This window comes from Hemicordylus capensis, chromosome 6 (assembly GCF_027244095.1).
Source record: "Hemicordylus capensis ecotype Gifberg chromosome 6, rHemCap1.1.pri, whole genome shotgun sequence".
Classification (NCBI taxonomy): Eukaryota; Metazoa; Chordata; class Lepidosauria; order Squamata; family Cordylidae; genus Hemicordylus; species Hemicordylus capensis.
The window spans coordinates 44,622,171-44,641,477 of NC_069662.1; the positions used below are offsets into that span (position 1 = coordinate 44,622,171).

Sequence of the window (19,307 nt, forward strand, 5' to 3'; positions counted from 1 at the left end):
CATAGGCTTTGCCCATGGCCAGCACAAGATCAAGCATGTGTGAGAACAGGCTCTACTCTTAGCAGAGCCGCTCTTACCCCTGGACTTCCGGGCCGAAGTCCGGGGCCTCTACAGCCCCAGGGAACCCCCAAATCCTCTTTAGTTTGTCCCACATTGGTTGGCCTCCTGGCTGAGCATGATGATGCTTAATTTGTGGGGGGGGGGGCAGCCTTCAAAGGCCTCTAGGTCCAGCTGCTCTGCTGCTCACAGTGGCACTGCTCATGTGCGGTGGTGAGCATCATAGCATACTGTGGAGGGTGATTGTGTGCATGACCTCAATATATATGATATGCTTTGAGCACTCTATATGGCCATGTAAATGCTAAGTGTTAGGTGCCGAGGGAAAAGGCACTCTGCACCAACTCAGATGACTTTTATTTTTCATGCTACATGCACAAGGATTTGTCTGTAGCATTCAAAATGGGTTCTAGAGTTAAGCTGAGCCCTAACCCTCAAGTTTATACCCTCAAGCTAGACCAGTAATTGGGTTATTAATTGTAATGGGATTATTAATGAGACCCTTGTCTCCCAGTTTTTAATTTCTAAAATAAGTCAAAAGTTAATTTCTAAGTCTGCCTGGAGTCCTTGTCCTTTGACACAGGGCCCTGCCACTTCATCCTAGTTATGTAGCGGACTGCTAGTGATTACTCAGTGGTGAAAGAAAGATATTCAGTACATGCTCAAAGGCACTCTGTGATTCCTTCACATATTCTAGCGTTCAATTTTGCCACTGAACATAGATTTTGAGGCTGAGCCCAAGAGAAAATTAAGCCTTCTATTCTGTATGTGCTCAGTGCTATTCTTTTATTTTGTTGTTACTTTATACCCTGCCTTTTTGTGACTTGACCTGAAGGCTCTTCTAAGACAGAGCTGCATGTAACCATTGTTTTCCAACCCATGGTTCCTGTAGACTGTTACTGGAACTGGAAGCTTGAACTGGAGCTTGAGGCCTCGAATGCAGTAGGAAGGAGCTACTGTCTGTGGACCAGGCAAAGGTGGTAGACTAGGTTCCTATTAGTATGGCTAACCAATCCAGAGGCTTCATACTATGCCCAATTGCTAATGTTGCACACCCTTATTCTGTTCTGTGCCTGAAGAAGACTCCAAGGTAGCCCACTAGGCTAAATCCTGGAATGAGGCTTTGAAGCTCCTGGTTCAAGACCTAGAATCCCTGTTCTAAAGTGTGATTTGAGATAGGGCTGTGTGTTAGAGTAGTACAAAGCAAAGCAATTGGCTTTCATTGCCTCCACAATTGCCTACAGACCTATGCAGATGGGGTAAGCTTAATGCTTGGCAAAATCTCTTCAGGGGCTGTTTTTTATTATCTCTGTGCTCTGAAGAAATTGAAGTCTGAATGCATAAACTAACCTCTTGCATATTTAAAGAACTCTACATTGATCGATGAGGGCAGCAATTACCCAGCGCATCTCTCTCTGAAGGATCGCCTGGGCGAGACAACGATGCACCGTGTGCTATAATGTCATTGCTGCTGCAGATTAATAGCATGAAGCACTGCTTTGGAATCAGCGAGATGCAGCAAACTGTTTTGGAAGTGGTTGTAAACAGGAAAGGAAGCTACAGGCAGCATGCTTGTCTCTTGGCACTCTTGCAGGAACATGACCAACCATGAATCTCACTTATGCAGGGGCTGAATTTGAATTTGAGGGAAGTGCACTTTGTGCATGATCAGAGATACTCTCCTCCATAGTTGCTCAGAAAAAAACAATCTCAGCTAATTGAAGCTTTTGAGTGGGCAAGTAAGACAGGGAGGATTCCCAGAGCTTGCCTCTGTAGGGGTGAAATGGGAAGGGGAGAGATTCCCATACCTCCCCTATTTAGACCAACTGTAGAGCTAAGGAGCATACATGGTGGCTGCTGAACAATTGGACAGCTCCCTTCATCTGAGGATTGACCAAACCTCAGTCAGAGCATCATTTAGAAGGTTCTGTGGTTTCCCCTCCATCTTCTTCCTGCCTCCTTGATCATTACACCCTCAGTCCCACTGGTTTTTAGATTCTTTTACCAACTTAACCCCCTTGCAGTGACAGACCATACTTTCCATTTCAAAATGGAGGGATGAAAGAGTTTCCCCTTCACAATTGAAAGAGTTTGCTCTTCACATGGTGCGTGGGACTCAGTTCCGTTGAACTCTGTGGGGCTTGCACACCGATTGGACCGTATATTTCTTCAGATTAGGGAGTGGGGATTTCTAGTGGCAGACAGGAATGTATTCTTGCAGAAACAGGTTGGATTTGTGTGCATGTAAATCATTTAATTTTGCAGTTATTTCCAGTTTTATTACATGGAGATATAATACTGGTTGTATAAGCTTCCAGTTGGATTCCTGGGCCCAGTTCAGAATGCTCGGTGGCCCTGCTTCATGCCTCTCCCCACAAATCTAGCTCAGTAGTGTCTACACTGGCTGGCTCTCCAGAGTCTTAGCTGGTGGGGGTGTGTGGTTTCCCAGCCTTACCTGGAGATTTTAGGAACTGAGTGTAGGCCTTCCGCATGCAAAACATGTGCTCTGCCACTGAGCTATGTTCTAACCCTCCTATTGCATACTCCTACACCAATCAAAGTCAGGACAATAAACATATGACCTTCCTTGTTATCTGCTTTGAGATCCACACAGCTTGTACTGCTACTGTCTATTGTGCTATTTTCAGTAAATATGTGGCTGACGCAACAGCTGCAGTGAAACATAATGGAGAGCTAAGGACGTATATTTCATTAGTAGAATCTTTTTTCAAATACACACAGGCTTTAGAGTTTCACAGAACTCTTCATCTGAGACACAAGAAATAAACAACATCCCAGTAAATGTTGAGCAAGCTGGGTTGTACTGAAAAGACTACTTGTCTTTTATTGATGGTAATTGGATAGCTACAAAGCTGGAAATGTTTTTATAGGAGATAATGGGCTTTTTTCAAAGTAACTGAAAACATTTAGACTTTGACAAAGAATATTTTCCAGAACATTAATCACTTGCACATAGGTGTTAACAATGGCTGTAACAACCTAGAAATCCAAAATCTTGGTTTAAGCTCATGTCTGTCGGGTTTAGAAGGGTGATGAGTTTTAATTCCAAGCAGAGTCTCAAAGCAGCAGCAGGAGCCTGATGGTTAGTGTCTTTGGAAAATGTGTTAGATGGATAGTAAATGGACTGGAGGAGTGAGCGAGTTAAAAAGAAACCCCTCGCTCCATGTTTAAGTTTAAACACGGAATGTGTGTTGGTGGCTGGGATACAGGGATGCTTGGTTTCCATGGAGATGAAGCACGGATGCTGACCAGGCCACATGAAGAATCTGGGCAGGGTAACAATGAATTTTCATTGAAAACAGGATTAAGCTGAATAAACATTTAAGCCCACAGTGCCTTCTGGTCTCAATCAAGTTCTTAACACAGATCAGGTTCTGCCTCCCAGCCACTCCTGGCAATAGTAGAAGCCCAGCCCAGCCAAAGGTCTCAGATTTAGATGGATTTTGCTTCCCACTAAAGATCTTTCCACACATTACATGACAGCAAACATGGGATTGTGACAATATGTTACTGCCAGTCTTGGCTCTCTGATGAGTATACCTGTATGATATATCTGTTTCCAAACATGTGTTTGTCTAATTCATGTTACTTTTTTTACATGTGCATGTATCAAAGTGCAGTATGTGAATCTAAAAGGTTGCATGAACCTTAATATTTACTATCAAGGCTTATTTCTTCTTCTGGCCAGAATGGCTAGCATGTCAGCTCAGTTACGCACAGTGGCTGCTAGGTGGCAGGACTCAAAGCCAGGACTGGGAGAGCCAGGCAGCCAGTCGGGAATCAGGGTGAAAGCCAGAGGAACGTGCCAGTTTTTTAATTAATTAGACAGTCAGGAATCAGTGAGCGAGCCAGTAGTCCACTGTATCTATTGTATTAATATTGTGAGCTGCCCTGAGCAATAGTGTACTGGAGGGGTGGGGTACTGGAGAGGCATCTTTTAATATGGAGATTCTCTTTTATTTAGCAGGGGGAGAGTAACTGGCCCTATCCACTCCCTGCATAGTACCTCCAGTGACTGTTGCTGGTGCCTATCTGATGTTTCTTTTTAGATTGTGAGCCCTTTGGGGACAGGGATCCATCTTATTTTTTTTATTTATTATTCCTCTGTGTAAACCGCCCTCAGCCACTTTTGGAAGGGCAGTATAGAAATTGAATGAATGAATGGATGGATGGATGATGATGATGATGATAATAAATATTTAAAATAAATACAATAAACTGAGCCTGGAACAGAAAGGCCTTGATACTGAAGCAAGGCCTGCCTCCAGCAGGAAGCTGCTTATACTCTACCTGCTACAGGAGGAGCCAATGGTTGATCCATGGTTGATTCAGGGCAAGGGTTGCCCAGGGTCTAAAAGCTTTAAAAAAACCTAGCTGCCAGAAAGTGTAGCGACATGCTGAGCTTTAGACCAGGTAGAACATGACTCATATAATCCACAGGGCCAGAGTCAATTCATCACGGGGCAGCTCCCCCATGAGGCAAGATGAGGTGACAGCTTCAGGTGGAGAGTGCACCACTGAGCAATGAGTTTGGACACTCCACCCCATCTCCCTGCTGCAGGCCTCGCCTCGCCTCCGCTATCGCTGCCACCACCACCCTCCCTGTGTGTGTTCTCTCTCACCAGCCCCACCCTCTGCCTAAGAAACCCAGATGTCCCCTCTCTTCCCCCTGTGCCAGCCTCACCTTCCGGGCACACTGCTGTTTGTTTGCAGATCCAGCAAGCAGCTTTAGTATCTCACTGGCTTTTTTGCCCGCTTTGTCCTTTCAGCACCAAGCTGAAGGGTCAGAGCAGGAGAGCAAGCCAGCAACAATCAGGAGAAGCCAGTGGGACTCTAAAGCTGCTTGCTGGATTTGCATACAACAGCGGTGGGGGGATGGGCTTGGAGATCAGAGTGTGCCTGGAAGGTCAGGCTGGAGCAGAGGAAAGGGAGGAGGCATTTGGGCTGCTTAGGCAGGAGGCGGGACTGACGAGGAAGGGCAACATCAGCGCTGGCGCTGGGTGAGGGGGCCAGGCTAGTGAGGCAGTTGGAGTGGCACATTGCCTTCACCTAAAGTGGCGATAGGTGATCTTGATCCTAGGGGGAGGGAGTGCTGCCTTTGCAAGAGGATTGTTCTTGTGCAAGAATGACTAAGAGCCGTGTTGCACCATCAGTGAGACCCGGTTTCTGCAGCAGAGCGGGGAGAGCAGGCTAAGCCCGCTCTCCCCACTCACGATCAGAGAGGGAGCCCTGGGCAGCCGGATCGGCCGCCCACACGAGCGCACAGAGCATACTGGGGAGTTCCCTGGAGCTGGGAGGCGGCTTTTCGCCTCCCCTCCAGGAGTCTACTCATGAGTAGCCACAGTGCGGAATCACGCCGCAGCTACTCATGATCGGGAACCCCAGGTTTGCAGAGCGCTCGCTCTGCAAACCCAAGCTTAGGGGAGGGCTACAAAAGCGGGCTAGCCTGCGAGGTGGTTTACACGAGCAGCAAAAATTGATTTTTGCTGTTCGTGAGAATAGCCCGTACGGGTGGTGGAATGTGGGTCTAGCATATTTATAGTCCAACTGCAGGGTATTGTGGCTCGGTGAGAGGAAGCAGAGACTGTTCCTACTCATACCACAATCAAAGGGCTCCTGTATACTTACTCAGCTGTGACTTACTTGGAGCATCCCCTAGTAATCATGGCTGTGGGGGGCAGAGGGAGGAGAGCAGAGCAGATAGGGAGCCTGTAAGAACTAGCAGGTTGAGCCAGTTTCATTGGGTAATAGTAGCAGCAGTACATTGGGGTAGGTGGGGTAGGCCAGGAACATGATGCCTTAAAGTTGTAGGGGGAGGTTCATCTTGTATGCAAGACAGTTTTCAGGGTCAGCAGCTGTGACGATCTCACACATCTGTGGAGCAAGGCTGATGGTGATCCACAGTGACAGCCTTGCTTGCTTGCCCGTGGCGAAGTCAGTGAGCCAGACTGAGGAGATGCGACAGCCCAGCTCCTCCTGCAGATCTGGTGTGCCCCCTCCCCATTTCATCCCATACATGCTACTGGCTGGCCAGTTGGAACACAGGAAGTTATTGCTGGGGAAGGGCCGGCCAGGTCTTGGCAGGATCTGCATATGCAGAAAGCTCACAAAGCTGGTTTTTAAAATCAGGGGTACTCAAAGTTATTGATTCAGAATTGTTAGCTAAAATTATTCTTTAAAAGCAGGAAATCTTGATGTATTTGAGCTGTACCCCTCTTGCTTGGACCATTCTCATGATACTTGGTGCTTATAGTGAACTGAAAATGTTGCCCACCTCTGCTTCCCCAAGACAGTGGTTGTTACTGTCTCCATGGTAGCGAATACTGGTGTCACCGGGGGGGGGGGGATGAGGTGGGGGGGGGACAGAAGGGGCAAAGTGCATTTCTGGGAGGGCAAGCTGTGTTCTGCATGTCAAATTTCTGAAACAGAAATGGGGGGCTGGTGGGGGAACAATGACTTTCTGAGCAGGTGCATGGCCCTCCTCTGGAGCCACATTTGGTAGCTAACTTCCTACATTGAAACAGAGGTGATTAGATGCCCTTAAATATCCAGGGACTCTTATCCATTCTTTCCATTTGCTTTTAGTATAATTCCACACTTCCTATTTGAGCGGAACTGATTGCCTTACTCCAGTTCTCCAGAAGACTGTAGAAAGGGATATAGAAAGAGCCCTCTCTATAGCCCCATAGAAAGATGGTAGAAAGAGCTATAGGATTGCTTTTTGTGAACCATTGCCTTGAAGAGTGGACGCAGAGCATGTGAACTGCATTTAGTTATGAAGGGGGTAATTGTGGTCCCACAAGGAAGAGATTTCTGGAAACATCTTGTTGGAGAAGGTGGTGGAACAACAATACAGAAGACCCACACACTTTCCCTCTTTGCTTCTTGTCCAGCACATCTACCAGTCCAAATACTATACAAAACCAAAGAGAGAGATTGTAATGCCCACTTAGGAAAGACAGAGCAAATGAATTTTCCAAATCTCAGACTCACAATTTAAAAAGAAAAATAGAAATATATAATGGAACATGTATTTTCATGCCGAAACTTGAGCTTTGCCAGTGTAATCACTGCAGAAGCAGAAGGTTTTGCACCCTCACTCCATTCAAGATCCAGATTTTGATGTCTGAATTTGAAACCCAACATTTGAAAGTTGGACTTTGAAATTAAACTTTCTGAAACGTGAATCCAGAGAGCAACTCCTGTACTTCATTAGCCGCAGCATATCTCATTATAAATTAAAGCATACAACAGGGGACATGCTCCAGCAACAGATGTGCAGTCTGCAACAATTGCCATTTTTTGTCTCAGGCCTCCCTACCCAATATCACTATGTCTGGACATTTTCAGCTGTTCCTGTTCAAGGTTGCATAGGAACACAGGAAGCTGCCTTATATCAAACAGCTTTGGTCAAAGGTAGCTTTCCGCACAAATGTTCCATGCCCAGCTCTTTCTTGAAGCTAGACAAAGGGGAGAGATTATCCTAGGGACTTAATCAGCTGCACAATAAACAGCATAATGCAACATACCCCAGTTTGGAGGGAATTGACATGCCTTACTCCATTTGTCCACTAGATGGTAGAAAGGGACTAGAGAACAGCTTAAGAGTGGTATAAAATAAACTTTGGTGCCAGAATCAAGGCCTGGGGGTTGGTGTTGGGGGTATGTGCAAATGTAGATGGCAATGTTGACAGAAATCTCACTGAGAGTGGCAGTTTTGCAAGTTTGCTCCTGATTTATTTTCACTCTCCATGACACGCAAAGGAAAAATATGACATGTGTGATATGTTATAACATATGATAACATACCTCCATTTGAGAGTATATCAAAGAGCAGCCACTGGACTGTTTTTCTTTGATTGTCAGTGTGCAGAAGTGAGTGCTCAGAATGTCACTCCTGTCAGTCTAAATATATAAGACAATGGCATATATCTTCCCACAGGGAACACCTTACAGAGAGAATCCAAAAGGTATATCTGAAAGTGTAAGAGCTAGCATGGTATAAGGGACAGAATATTGGATTAGGACTGTGATATTTAATGTTTTGGAAAATGCCACTTGTCATCACTGAAAATGTTTTCCATTTCAAAAAGCTGATTATCAGCTATGTAAACATTCCCAGCTTTGTGACTATCTCACTGCCATCAGTAAAAATGTTCTTCTCAGTTATAACCCCAACTGCTCTGTGTGTACCAGAATGTTACTGTGTTTCTAGTCTGCCAAATGAAGAGTTCTATGAAACCTCTAAAGCCTGCTTATTCCTATATCAACCTACATTGGGCCAATGCAACTATGTTTTACCTTCTTTGTTATCTCCTAGCATTTGGGATTAGCATAATTTGCACTCAGCCATGAAGTTCACTGAGTGGCTTTGGGATAGTCACTGTAGTGTCTCTTAGCAGAAGCTACCATGCAGAACTTTTGTGGGATAACATTACCCCTGAGCTCCTTGGAGGAAATGTAATGTATAACAAAATGTGCTGAAGGTCTGAGGCACTAGAACAAAGTTTATATAATATGTTTCTGCTAGCAAGCAGAATGGTGCATTTATTGATAACTGATCCATTCATTGAAAACGGATCCAAGTCAAATGCTTTCAAGGACTAGTTAAACAAGAAGAGCACACAGGTAGTTTATTCATCTATTTAATGTCAAGTGTTAGCATGGAGGAGAAAAATGTGTACCTGTATATTGACATATATGTATATTGACATATAGCATATGGTTCTTCTCCGTGGTCTCTGTCGTCATTCACACTGATGGGCTCTTGCACATGCGCTGGAGCTTGGTCAGGAACCTACCACAGCTCTTCCTTCTGCAACATTTTGGCAGTAACTTCATCCCCTTTCTGGTGTCATAGCAGCTTTCCCCCTAGTTTTTTGTTGTCTGCAGAAGGATCAACAGTTCCAATTCTGGTGACGTTCCATTTAGTTCTAAAACTAAAACAAACAAAACCTCTGCTATTTCCCTCTTCTTATCGTGTTTTCTTCTAATGTTTTCCCTTTTTATTTTTAGTATTTCTTCCTCCCTTGTCATTTGCGTTTTAATTTTTACTCCGCTTCCCCCACCCCACCCCCTCTCCCCTTTTCAGAGAGGGGTGGGCTTAGCCACCAGATTGTTTTCCTTGATATTTCTTGTGTGTCACACTGCATAGCCAGTAAAGTGACTTACTTTTAAACCAAGGTTTGTGCACAGGTTGGACACTGAACTGGTTCAGGTGAGGTCCAAACTGGTTCAGCCAGGGGTGTGTATGTGGTAGCAGTGAGCAGGATCTTTAAAAATGACGAGAGCATGTCCTTACCTGCTCTCCACCACCCCATGCAACTTCCTGCTGAGATGGTGCAGCAACGGCATGCCATGTGTGGGTTCTTGTGCGGGGAACACCGTCACAGCAGGAACGGATCAGCAGAGAGCAGGTAAGGGCCTGCTCTCCTCCTTTAGTGCCAATCACAGAGGCGCGCACCCTATGAAACTGGACCCTTCCCTAGCAGCCCCCCCCCCGATGCCCATGCTGTCTTCTGTCCCTACCACCTCAGGATCAGCACTGGGCGGTTGGCCTAAGCGGGCTCCACCTGCCTAGCCAGGGCCGTTTGCTCCAGCAAAAAGGAGCAGGAGCAGGGACCCATCAATTTGAAACCAAGGCTGATTAATCATAAACTCTAGTCCAGGCAGGGCTTGCCAAGAATTCTGAAGAAAAAGAAAACTGTGCCAGAGACTCTGAGTCCAGTTCACCCAGTCAATCTTGACCCAGATCTGGCTCACCCAGTCAATGCCGACCCATTTGATCTCGAACCTGAGCATCTCATGAACCCAGCCACACTGCAGCAACCTCCTCATAGGCCACTGTCTTCCAAGATCCTGGAGTGTGAAAGTGACCATCTGAAAGAATGGCATTCTCCAGTGCCGGATCACAACCAGGAACTCTCTTCAGATGCTGAAGTATGATGCACCCTGTCATGAAGATCATACCACTCCTTGGGACTGACAACAATACTCATACCACTATGTGCATTATACAGACCATGACCATCGTGGTCATAGACATTACAATTTGGAGTGGGAGGATGCTTATACCATATGCTAAAGGTCTCCATCCCCTTGCTACAGGATGACTCATGTCCAGCAACAGCATTATTACAGATCGCCAGCATGACCAGCCTATTATCACCGGGCTCAATCCCCATCTTGCTCATATGGGTACTCTCAGTCCCTTTGCTCTCAGTCTTGATCCTGAGGACATTCAAGAAACCACTCTGTTTCTTGAACTCGTCCTCAACACCGATCTCTGCCATCACTCCCACCTAGGGAGCCTTTAGTGGAATGCCTACCTAAGAAGCCTTCGACCTCAACCCAAATGCAGCAGGAGACTTCTACCTCTGGGGGACCACTGAATTTGCTTGGTAATGTTGCATTGACACTACAGGAAAATACAGCACCAGTACTGGAATTAGACCAAGACCTGATTATAGCTGATCAGGATCGTGCTTCATTTTCAAAAGAAGAGTCTGAGCACTCCGATGTGAGTATACAACCTCCCCACTGGAGGGTATCCTGGACCCCAAACTGGAGTTCCTGATAGAGGATGTACACTTCCACTTGGAAAGGGTGCTCTGAATGGCTACACCAGTGGGTTTGCAAGTCAAATAACAAGCTAAACCTGAGAAAGACCCAATCTTTGGGTTCATTTAAATGAATGCCAACAGCCCAGTTGCCCTACCGATGTTCAAACATCACCAAGGAATGCTGGTCTAAACCATCATTGCTTCAGCCAACATTAAAGCACCTTGAGCCTTTTTATATGGTCCTACTTGACAATTGTGCTTTCCTCCAAAAACACCCAGTGTCCAACAAAATAGTTGTTGAGGCAGCACAATCTCAGCCAAAACATCAGGCACTGTTGGCCTCCACTGACTGTGAGGGCAGGAAACTGGACTTCATTGGTTGTTGAGTACTCCAACTTGACCAGACAGTTAAAAATTGCAAATTACCAAGCGTGCATGGGATGCTACAGCCACTTCTTTTGGGATAAAATGGGTCCCTTCTTAGACAAGCTGCCACAGGAACAAAGAGATCTTGCCAACGTCATCAGAACTTAAACTTTCCACTTAGCAAAACAGCAGCTACACTCATCTAGACATGAAACAGACTGTGCTGCCTGCGCAATGGCTTTGCAACTTGGGCCTCACACCTGAAGCTCAGTCTCTCATTGAGGGCCTTTTGATGGCAAAGCCTTATTTGGTTCCGAAACCAATGAGGCATTGGAAAAAGCCCAAAAGCTCAGAAATGCAGCACAGTCAACGAGCTTCCCATGTGCGCAGTCCAAACAACTGAAACCCTATAAATGGAATAAGCCAATGGGGTCCAAATCCTCCTCAACCTTTTCACAGGGATCAGATCAGATCTCAGGCCAGAGAACATCAGCAGTTCCCAAATCAAAGGCAACACCAAGCTAGAGGCAAGTTATTCTCTTATGTGAAGCATGCCTGACACTCGCCCCTCAAAATTTGGTACCCACCTTCAGTCCTGCTTCAAAGCCTGGCAAACATTACAACTGATCACTGGGTGTTCACCATCGTTTGAGTAGGCTACGCAATAGAATTCAGAGATCCACTGGTTCATCGGTCCATCATCCATCCATCCAACCCCACCCGCTATGACCTTGCTTGCGGAGATCACCACCTTGCTCCAGAAAGATGCTATAGAGCCAGTTCCATCAGGTGCAATAGGGGGCCTCTTCACCATCCCAAAACATGTTGGATGTTTTCGTACCATCTTGGATCTCTGTGACCTCAACACTTTTGTTCGGTACAGGCAATTTCGCATGCTCACATTTCCAAATATACTCACCTTCCTGTCAGAAGACACTGGTTTGTTTCCTTATACCATATAGCTCATTTCCATTCGCCCCAGCACCGCAAATACCTTCACTTCCAGATAGGACCCAACATGTACCAATTCAAAGCGGTTCCTTTCAGACTCTCTTCAGCCCTATGTGTGTTCACAAAGTGTATGGCCACTGTTATCACGTATTTCCAAGAGCAAGGTGTACAGATTCTTTCCTAACTGGATGACGGGTCGGGCTCCTCACTGCGCATTCTCTGTATGTTCTGACTAGCAATTTGATCACAACCATCAAACTGTTAGGCAGCTTAATCACAGGAAATAAAATTCCTCAATCACAGGAAACCAAACCTAACGTCCACAAGAACCATCCAGTTTGTGGGTGCCATATTCAATTTTATAACAGTGCATGCTGTTATAACTGCTATAAGACAGGATCTGTGCCATAGAAGAACTTGTGTCCATCCTGGATTGATGCTCATGACACTTGGCTGGGAGGATCCAGAGGATGCTGGGACTCATGAGAAAGTGAATACTGCAACACTGATTTATAGACCATTTCAACTCCCAACTTTCATCCTCCCCTTGGGAGTTCAGAACTCCCTCACTCACTCCCATAACTTTGAGAGGGGAACTCCATTTACTCCTCAACTTCTCATCAGGACTGTCATGACTGACACCTCCAAATCAGGCTGGGGATCCCACTTCTCTATGGTGAAGAACAGTGGGCTTTGGTTCCTCTCAGAAGCAACTCATCACATATGTTTCCTGGAACTTCTGGCAATCTTCAAGGCAATCAAAGGCTTCCTGCTGGACCTTCAGAACTACCACGAACGGGATCATACCAACAATACTACCACAAAAGCCCACGTGCATCGCCAGGGTGGCATGGGCTCCAGGTGTCTACTCAGCCTCTCTGAGAGACTATGGAACTGGGGCCCCCATCACTAAATGATCTATTCAGCAATCCTTATCAAAGGCCAGACCCATTTGGGTGATGACCCAGGCCATGAAGGGTCCCACTGCGCAGGCGTGGTGGCCTCCAGAATGGCCACCGTGCCGGAGAATAGGCCTGGAAAAGGCTGAAGATGCCTGAACTGGGTGATTTTTACAAAAAGGAAGGCCAGAAGGGGGAGGGGGAACCTCTGTGGACCCCCGCCCCCCGCCACCTTGGAGAAGCCCCCTGGAGGGGGTAAGTTAAAAAAGAAAAAAGAATTTTTTTAAAAAAAGTCTGACAACTCCTCTGCTGAACCTAACCAAATGGGGCGGGGGGTGAAAGCAAACTGGCCAAGTCCAATTCAAGTCTGGTTTGAACTCAGACCAAACGAGGCCAGGTGGTTTTGTGCACACCCCTAGTCTAGATGGATTTATTTATTTATTTATCTATCTAGCTCTCTATTTATTATTTATTACATTTATAAACTGCCCCATCCAGAGGCCCTGGGTGGTATACAACTATCTATCTATCTATCTATCTATCTATCTATCTATCTATCTATCTATTACATTTATAAACCGCCCCATCCAGAGGCCCTAGGTGGTATACAACAACTTCTAAAAGACATAAACCCCACAATTAAAACAATGCTAAAAACAATACAAAAATAACTCAAAATGATCAAAACTATTTAGAACCAATTAAAATACATTTAAAAACAACAACACTTTACCAGCCTTGGAAGGCCAGGCCAAATAAATAGGTTTTTAGGGCTCTCTTAAAGGCTGACAGTGAGCCTAAACTGTGGATATCTGCCAGGAGTACATTCCATAGACCAGGAGTAGCTACAGAAAAGGCCCTGTTCCGAGTTGCCACCAGACGTACTGGTGGCAACCGGAGACGGATCTCTCCAGATGACCTCAACGAGCAATGGGGATCATACAGAGGAAGGTGCTCTCTCGGATAACCTGGACCCAAGTGGAAATGGAAGCCATTTCCACATTTCAGCCGATTGTGGAAGCCATTTCCTTAGCATATCAACTTTCTAAGAAACCCTTACCTGCTCCGGTCTGTGCTCATTCCACAAGAGCGATTGCAACTTCAACAGCTTCTGACAGCAACATTCCCCTGGAAACTATTTGCCAAGTGGCAACAAGGGTGACTCCAAACTCCTTCATATCACATTATGCCCTAGATGTCATGGCATGTCAAGATGTGTTATTCAGACGAACCGTGCTGAATTCCATCTTCCAGTGACTTCTTCCTGCCTCCAGGTATGTAAGTTTGTGATGCACCCATTGGTGTGAACGATAACAGATACCACAAAGAAGAACAGCAGATTGCTTACCTATAACTTAAGTTCTTTTAGTGGTCATCTGTCCGTTCACACACACACCCTTTCCCTCCCTGCTATAGTCTCTTTTAGGTCAGTGGATGGATCAGCGGACACTCAAACTGAGGGGGAAAGCTGCTATGACACTAGAAAGGGAGTGGAGTTACCACCAAAACGTAGAAGAGGGAAGAGCTGTGGAAGGTTCCTGAAGGCACTCCAGCGCAGGCTCAAGAGTCCATCAGTGTGAACAGACAATGTCCACTAGAAGAACCTAAATTACAGGTAAGCAATCTGCTGTTTTCATGCTTTCCCCCCATATACAAAGTGCATTCTGTGCTGAAAATGCTATGAATCTGCTTATTTTTCTGAAATCCTTATTTTGTGATATTGTTTTTATGGTTTTACTTTATTGTGCTTTGTTTCTGGAAATTGCCTTGAAGATTCTCTGAATTAAGAGATGTCATATAAATATTTGTAATAAATAAATAAATAACATTTGAAGTAACTCCCAGAAAGCAGGAAATACCAACTACCTTGAACCAACATGGTGGGGTTCTGTATTTGTTCTAAGGCTTCTCCAAATATATGCACATAATTTTGCTAAATATCCTTTGTTGCTTGTCTGCAAGCACCATCCCTTTACCTTACATCAAGGTGCTGTGACATCACACATTGTTGAAGAACATTCTAATGGATGAATAGTGCCATGAATGAATAGTTGTGTGTTTAAACAGAACAGTCCATCTGTTCTGACAGAAGTAGAAGCTTGGCATCGCTCAGGAAACACCTTAAACAGCCTCAGTATAGGAGTGACTGTATACTACAAGGACTAGAAAGACAGAAATAAAGAGATTATGAGGCTATTCCCACAATCCACGGAAAGCGGGCTAATGGAGCTTAGCTCGCTTTCCATGGATTGTGGGAACTGGTGGGCTTGCGGGCAAGCCTGGTGCTCCCAAGGCGGCTAGCCCACCTAATTCCCCCTCCCCTTAAATGAGGTTAATGAAGCGAGCGCTCTGTTAACCTCATTTTATTGCTCATGTGTTGCTGCGGCATGTGGCAACACATGAGTAGACCTCTGACCGGGAGGCTGCAAGCAGCCTCCCGGGCTCGGGGGTTTCTCCAGGATGCCCCGCGTGCTCGTGTGGGGCATCCTGGACCTTTTGGGGCCACTCGGCCCCCGATCTCCACAGCCCCCGCCAGCTCCGTGACAGAGCCGGCAGCCATGTGGGCGGTTGATCCAGCCACCCAGCTATGAGTGGCTGCTCGGCTGCGGGGAGAGTGAGCTAAGCACGCTCTCCTTGCAGACCCAGAAGAAGCTGTTCTCGTGGATTGTGAGAAGAGCTTCTACATCTTTTAGTTAGGGATAACCAGAGTTTGGCCTCAGAGTATGGAATAGGTGAAGCCGTAATTAAGAGTGCTCCTGAGTAGGTGCAGAGTGTTCTTCCCTCTCCACTAGGTTACCAGTCATGAAGACATATCTGAGATTAGAATGCAGGTCAGAAAGCAGGCTTTGTTCTTTCTTAAGAAATGAACCACTAGGTGACTGGACACAAAAATATGCCAATAAAGACTTCATAGTTTGAAACTGTAGCTCTTCAGCATCTGAGTGCTAGAGTTCCAGTCCTGTCCATATTCCTTTATCCTGACCCACACTGCTAGTGTTACCCACAAGTGGTTCCAGAGGTGCAGCTAGGTAATTTTGGAACCTGGACCTAGTGGGCTTACGGGGGCCCTCTTTGAAAAATAAATAATTTTATGCCATGAAAAAAGCCACATAGGACTGCTTTGAAGTTTTTTTAAAAATAAAAAATGTATTAAAAACCAACAGATTGACTGATCTGCTTCAAAATTAAATATACAGAGCCATCCCACCCTGCCCTACTTCTGTGCCTGATTTCAAAGTCCTATGTCTAGCCATTCCAGGAGATCTAAAAGGTTGGGTAGAAAAGTGGGGTGCTTTACTCTTTTTTTGGAAGGCAAAAGGCAGATTCCTTCACATGGGGATGGGATAATGGTCCAAGGGAGGGGCTTCAGTTCCAGAGGTTTTTGTAATTTTCTGCCATGAAACAAGCTACTTATAAGAGTTTTTTTGAAGTTAGAAAATTTCAAATATCTATTAAAAATCAGTGAATTGACCAATCTGCTTCAAATTAAATATGCAGAGCCCTCCCATCCTGCCTTACACAAGTCTTGAACAAGTTTGGGGGCCGCCAGCACTGGCTCCCTGCCTCCCAAGCTCTGCTGCTGAACAGCCTTCCAGCCTCTGCTGCTGCAGAGCCACAAGATAGGCAAACGCCTCTGTGCAAGCACCTCCCACCCATCAAACAGTTGATGGTCTGGTGTGGGGCGGGGGGGAGGAGGGAGCAGCAGCTGCAGCCTGCCTCCACATTTAGAGAGAGAGCCTCTTGATGGTCAGCCAGGCTGCTGGTGTAGTGGGCAGCACAGAGGAAGCATTGTGGAACCCATACTGGCTGCCTCATGGGGAGGAGATTCCCAGTGTTGGTTGCTGGCAGGCATGCTTTTGGGGCCATCCAGGAGAGTGGGGTGGCCAGGTCCTTGGACTTGTAGGTGGCAGTCCGGGCTTAACAGCACCTCCGAGTGGCTCACAAATGTTTTTGTTATGTTTCTGGGGGCAACCAGAAATTTAATTCTAAAGGAGAGCTTCCATTATAATCCATCACAGGAGTAAATTATGTTAAAGCTCCTGCAGCAACACAAAGAAACAGCAGTGTCTTTTTTCAAAATGGCACCAGGCTCTGTCCAGTTACGGAAGGTTAGAGCAGGTTCAGCACCCTTAGCGTCTGCTTTTCAAAGTCTAGAGGGAAGCCATGAGTTGACTAAAATGGGGGAGGTCAGGGCGTGAGGTTATATCATTTCATTAAAGCCCTCCCTATCTTTGCCCCTATTATTTGAGTATTTTGTGCCAGGATACAAATCATCATGGGCTGGATCAGAGCGATTACTACAACCTCTCCTCACACATAATGCCCACCATTCCTCCCCTATAAAACCTGGGCAGCAGGTAGAAAAGGGACACGCTTACTTTGTTTCTGTGGAGCAGGAAGTGAGAGATTTGAGTCTTGCTGTCTACAAGAAATAAATGGTTGGCTACCAAGCCCAGCCAAAACATGTAGACCCCTGCTCCTTACCCTCATATTAAGCCATAATTCCAGAAGACAAAGTTGATAACCAACATCTTTATTATATCAGTGTGCCTCCAAACTCTTTGCTTTACTCTGCTCAATGTTTTTTCCCTTTGTTTCGGGCCTTGCCACTTCGGTTCCCCTTTCTAGATTTGCCCCAGGAGCAGGCCCTGATGAGGGAGATAATCTTGCTTGGCTTCCGGGAAGTGCCTGGAAAAGAACAGAGAGAGGGCAAAGAGCAAGATTAGGTCCAGGTGGACAGGACTCTGAGTTGAGGTGGGTGGGCTGAAGGCTGAGGAGTGAATGGATCAGAATGATGGAGGGGAGATGATCAGGTGGACAAAGCATTGTGAATGAGAGAAGAAGATTATGTGAGAGAAAGGAAAATGATGTGTGAAGTAGTCTTAGACTGGGAGCAGGGTGGGGTGTGGAGACTTCTACTTGTGGGATGTACTTTGTTTTTTTTTTACTAACAAAGTCTTTTAGTTGGAGCCAGATGCAAAATAGTGGCACAGAGGTAAAGCCAATTACCTACTGCACCCCTTGAGCAATATACTCAGGATGACCTGTATATGCTGGTACAAATGTACATCCAGTTTTCAACAGATCAAGAATTCTAACACAAAATTCTAAAACTGACCAGCAGAGCTGCACAAAAACCTGACCAAAAGCAACCAATTAATCCTCATATTTCACAGGTGAGGAAACTGAGGCTGGGAGATAAGTGATTAGCATCAGAGCAGCAATATAAATGTTGTTGTTGACACAGTCAGACAGGTGTTATTGACTGGTTTGTTTTATCCAGACTCCGAGTCCTTCCCAAGGACCTGGGATGGCTGAATTTTATTATCAATATTTTTGCTGTTATTATTATAGATATCGTCACAGAATATAGGCTGTTCCCAGTAAAGTTGCTTTTTGTAATTGGCTGATGGTGATTTCTGTGGTGGTGGTGGTTATTATTATTAGGTGTAGTAATAATAGTAGTAGTATTTATTTATCAAATTTGTACACCGCCCCAAACTTTTGTCTCTGGGCGGTTAACAAAAGCATAAAAATTGCAATTTTACTTGCTATTGTTAAACTACTGGAAGTCAGAATCCTTGTTTTACTGCAAATCACCCACAGATCTACCAGGAGATTGGAATTTAATTTCTTCCCACCTTAGACATTGCTCTATCCAGTATTATCTACTCCAACTGGTTGTGGCTCTTCAAGGTCTCAAGCAGAATCTTTCCCAACCCTGCTACCTGAGTATCTTTAATTTGAGATAGTATGATTGAACTTGGGACCATCTGTATTGCAAAGCACGTACTCTTTCATTGAGCATTTCCTCCTCCCCCAATAATGGTAAAAATAAATGGAGGAAATTGAGTCCTTTCTGAGTTGGCTTTCTGCCAGACACTCAAGTAGATGTACAACCAAAGCAATTAAATTAAAACAATAACATTGGTTTCAAATATGCTGCCCGACAAGACAGTATACAACAAAGGAGCAATATTCTACAATCTTATTTTTTTAAAATTGACTGCCAAAATCAGCTTTGTAAAATAAAGAAATGTTTGTGTGTCTCCTAAACAGCCACAGTGATGTAGCATGGTGTGCTTCTCTGGACAGAGAATCCCAAAAAGTAGGTTTCATAACTGAAAAGTCCTGACTCGCATCTTTGGAAATCCTGTTTCAGAAAAATAGGGGACAAGAAAAAGGTTCTCACCCTCAGATCCAAAGAACTGGGGAGGTACATATGAAAGAAGGCACTCTTTAGGGCCAGTGGGTCCCAGGTCATTCAGATCGTTAACGATAACAACCAGAATCTTGAGTTGGGCCAAAAAGCAAATAAAATAAAATAAAATGAGAGTGAGGACAGATTTTTGCAAATGAAGAACAGAATATAAGAAGGGTCCAACTGGATCAGACCAAGGCTTCATCTAGTTCAGCATCTTGTTTTCCTCAGTGGCTAACCAGATGCCTC

General features: G+C 45.4%; 2 protein-coding genes across 9 annotated transcripts in view; one reads left to right on the forward strand and one right to left on the reverse strand.

Moving 5' to 3' along the window:
- Window positions 1–19,307, forward strand: part of ASIC2 (acid sensing ion channel subunit 2) — a 528,145-nt gene that overhangs the window by 96,368 nt on the left and 412,470 nt on the right. The gene's annotated exons all lie outside the window — the stretch shown is intronic.
- The window catches only part of LOC128329408 (Golgi-associated RAB2 interactor protein 1A-like), a 42,015-nt gene continuing 40,096 nt past the window's right edge, over window positions 17,389–19,307 (reverse strand). For all 7 annotated transcript variants that reach the window (XM_053260549.1, XM_053260552.1, XM_053260553.1 and 4 more), the window contains one exon: window positions 17,389–17,545. In XM_053260549.1, coding sequence (XP_053116524.1) covers window positions 17,433–17,545 — 113 coding nt within the window. In that variant the 3' untranslated portion in view covers window positions 17,389–17,432. The remainder of the gene's footprint in view (window positions 17,546–19,307) is intronic.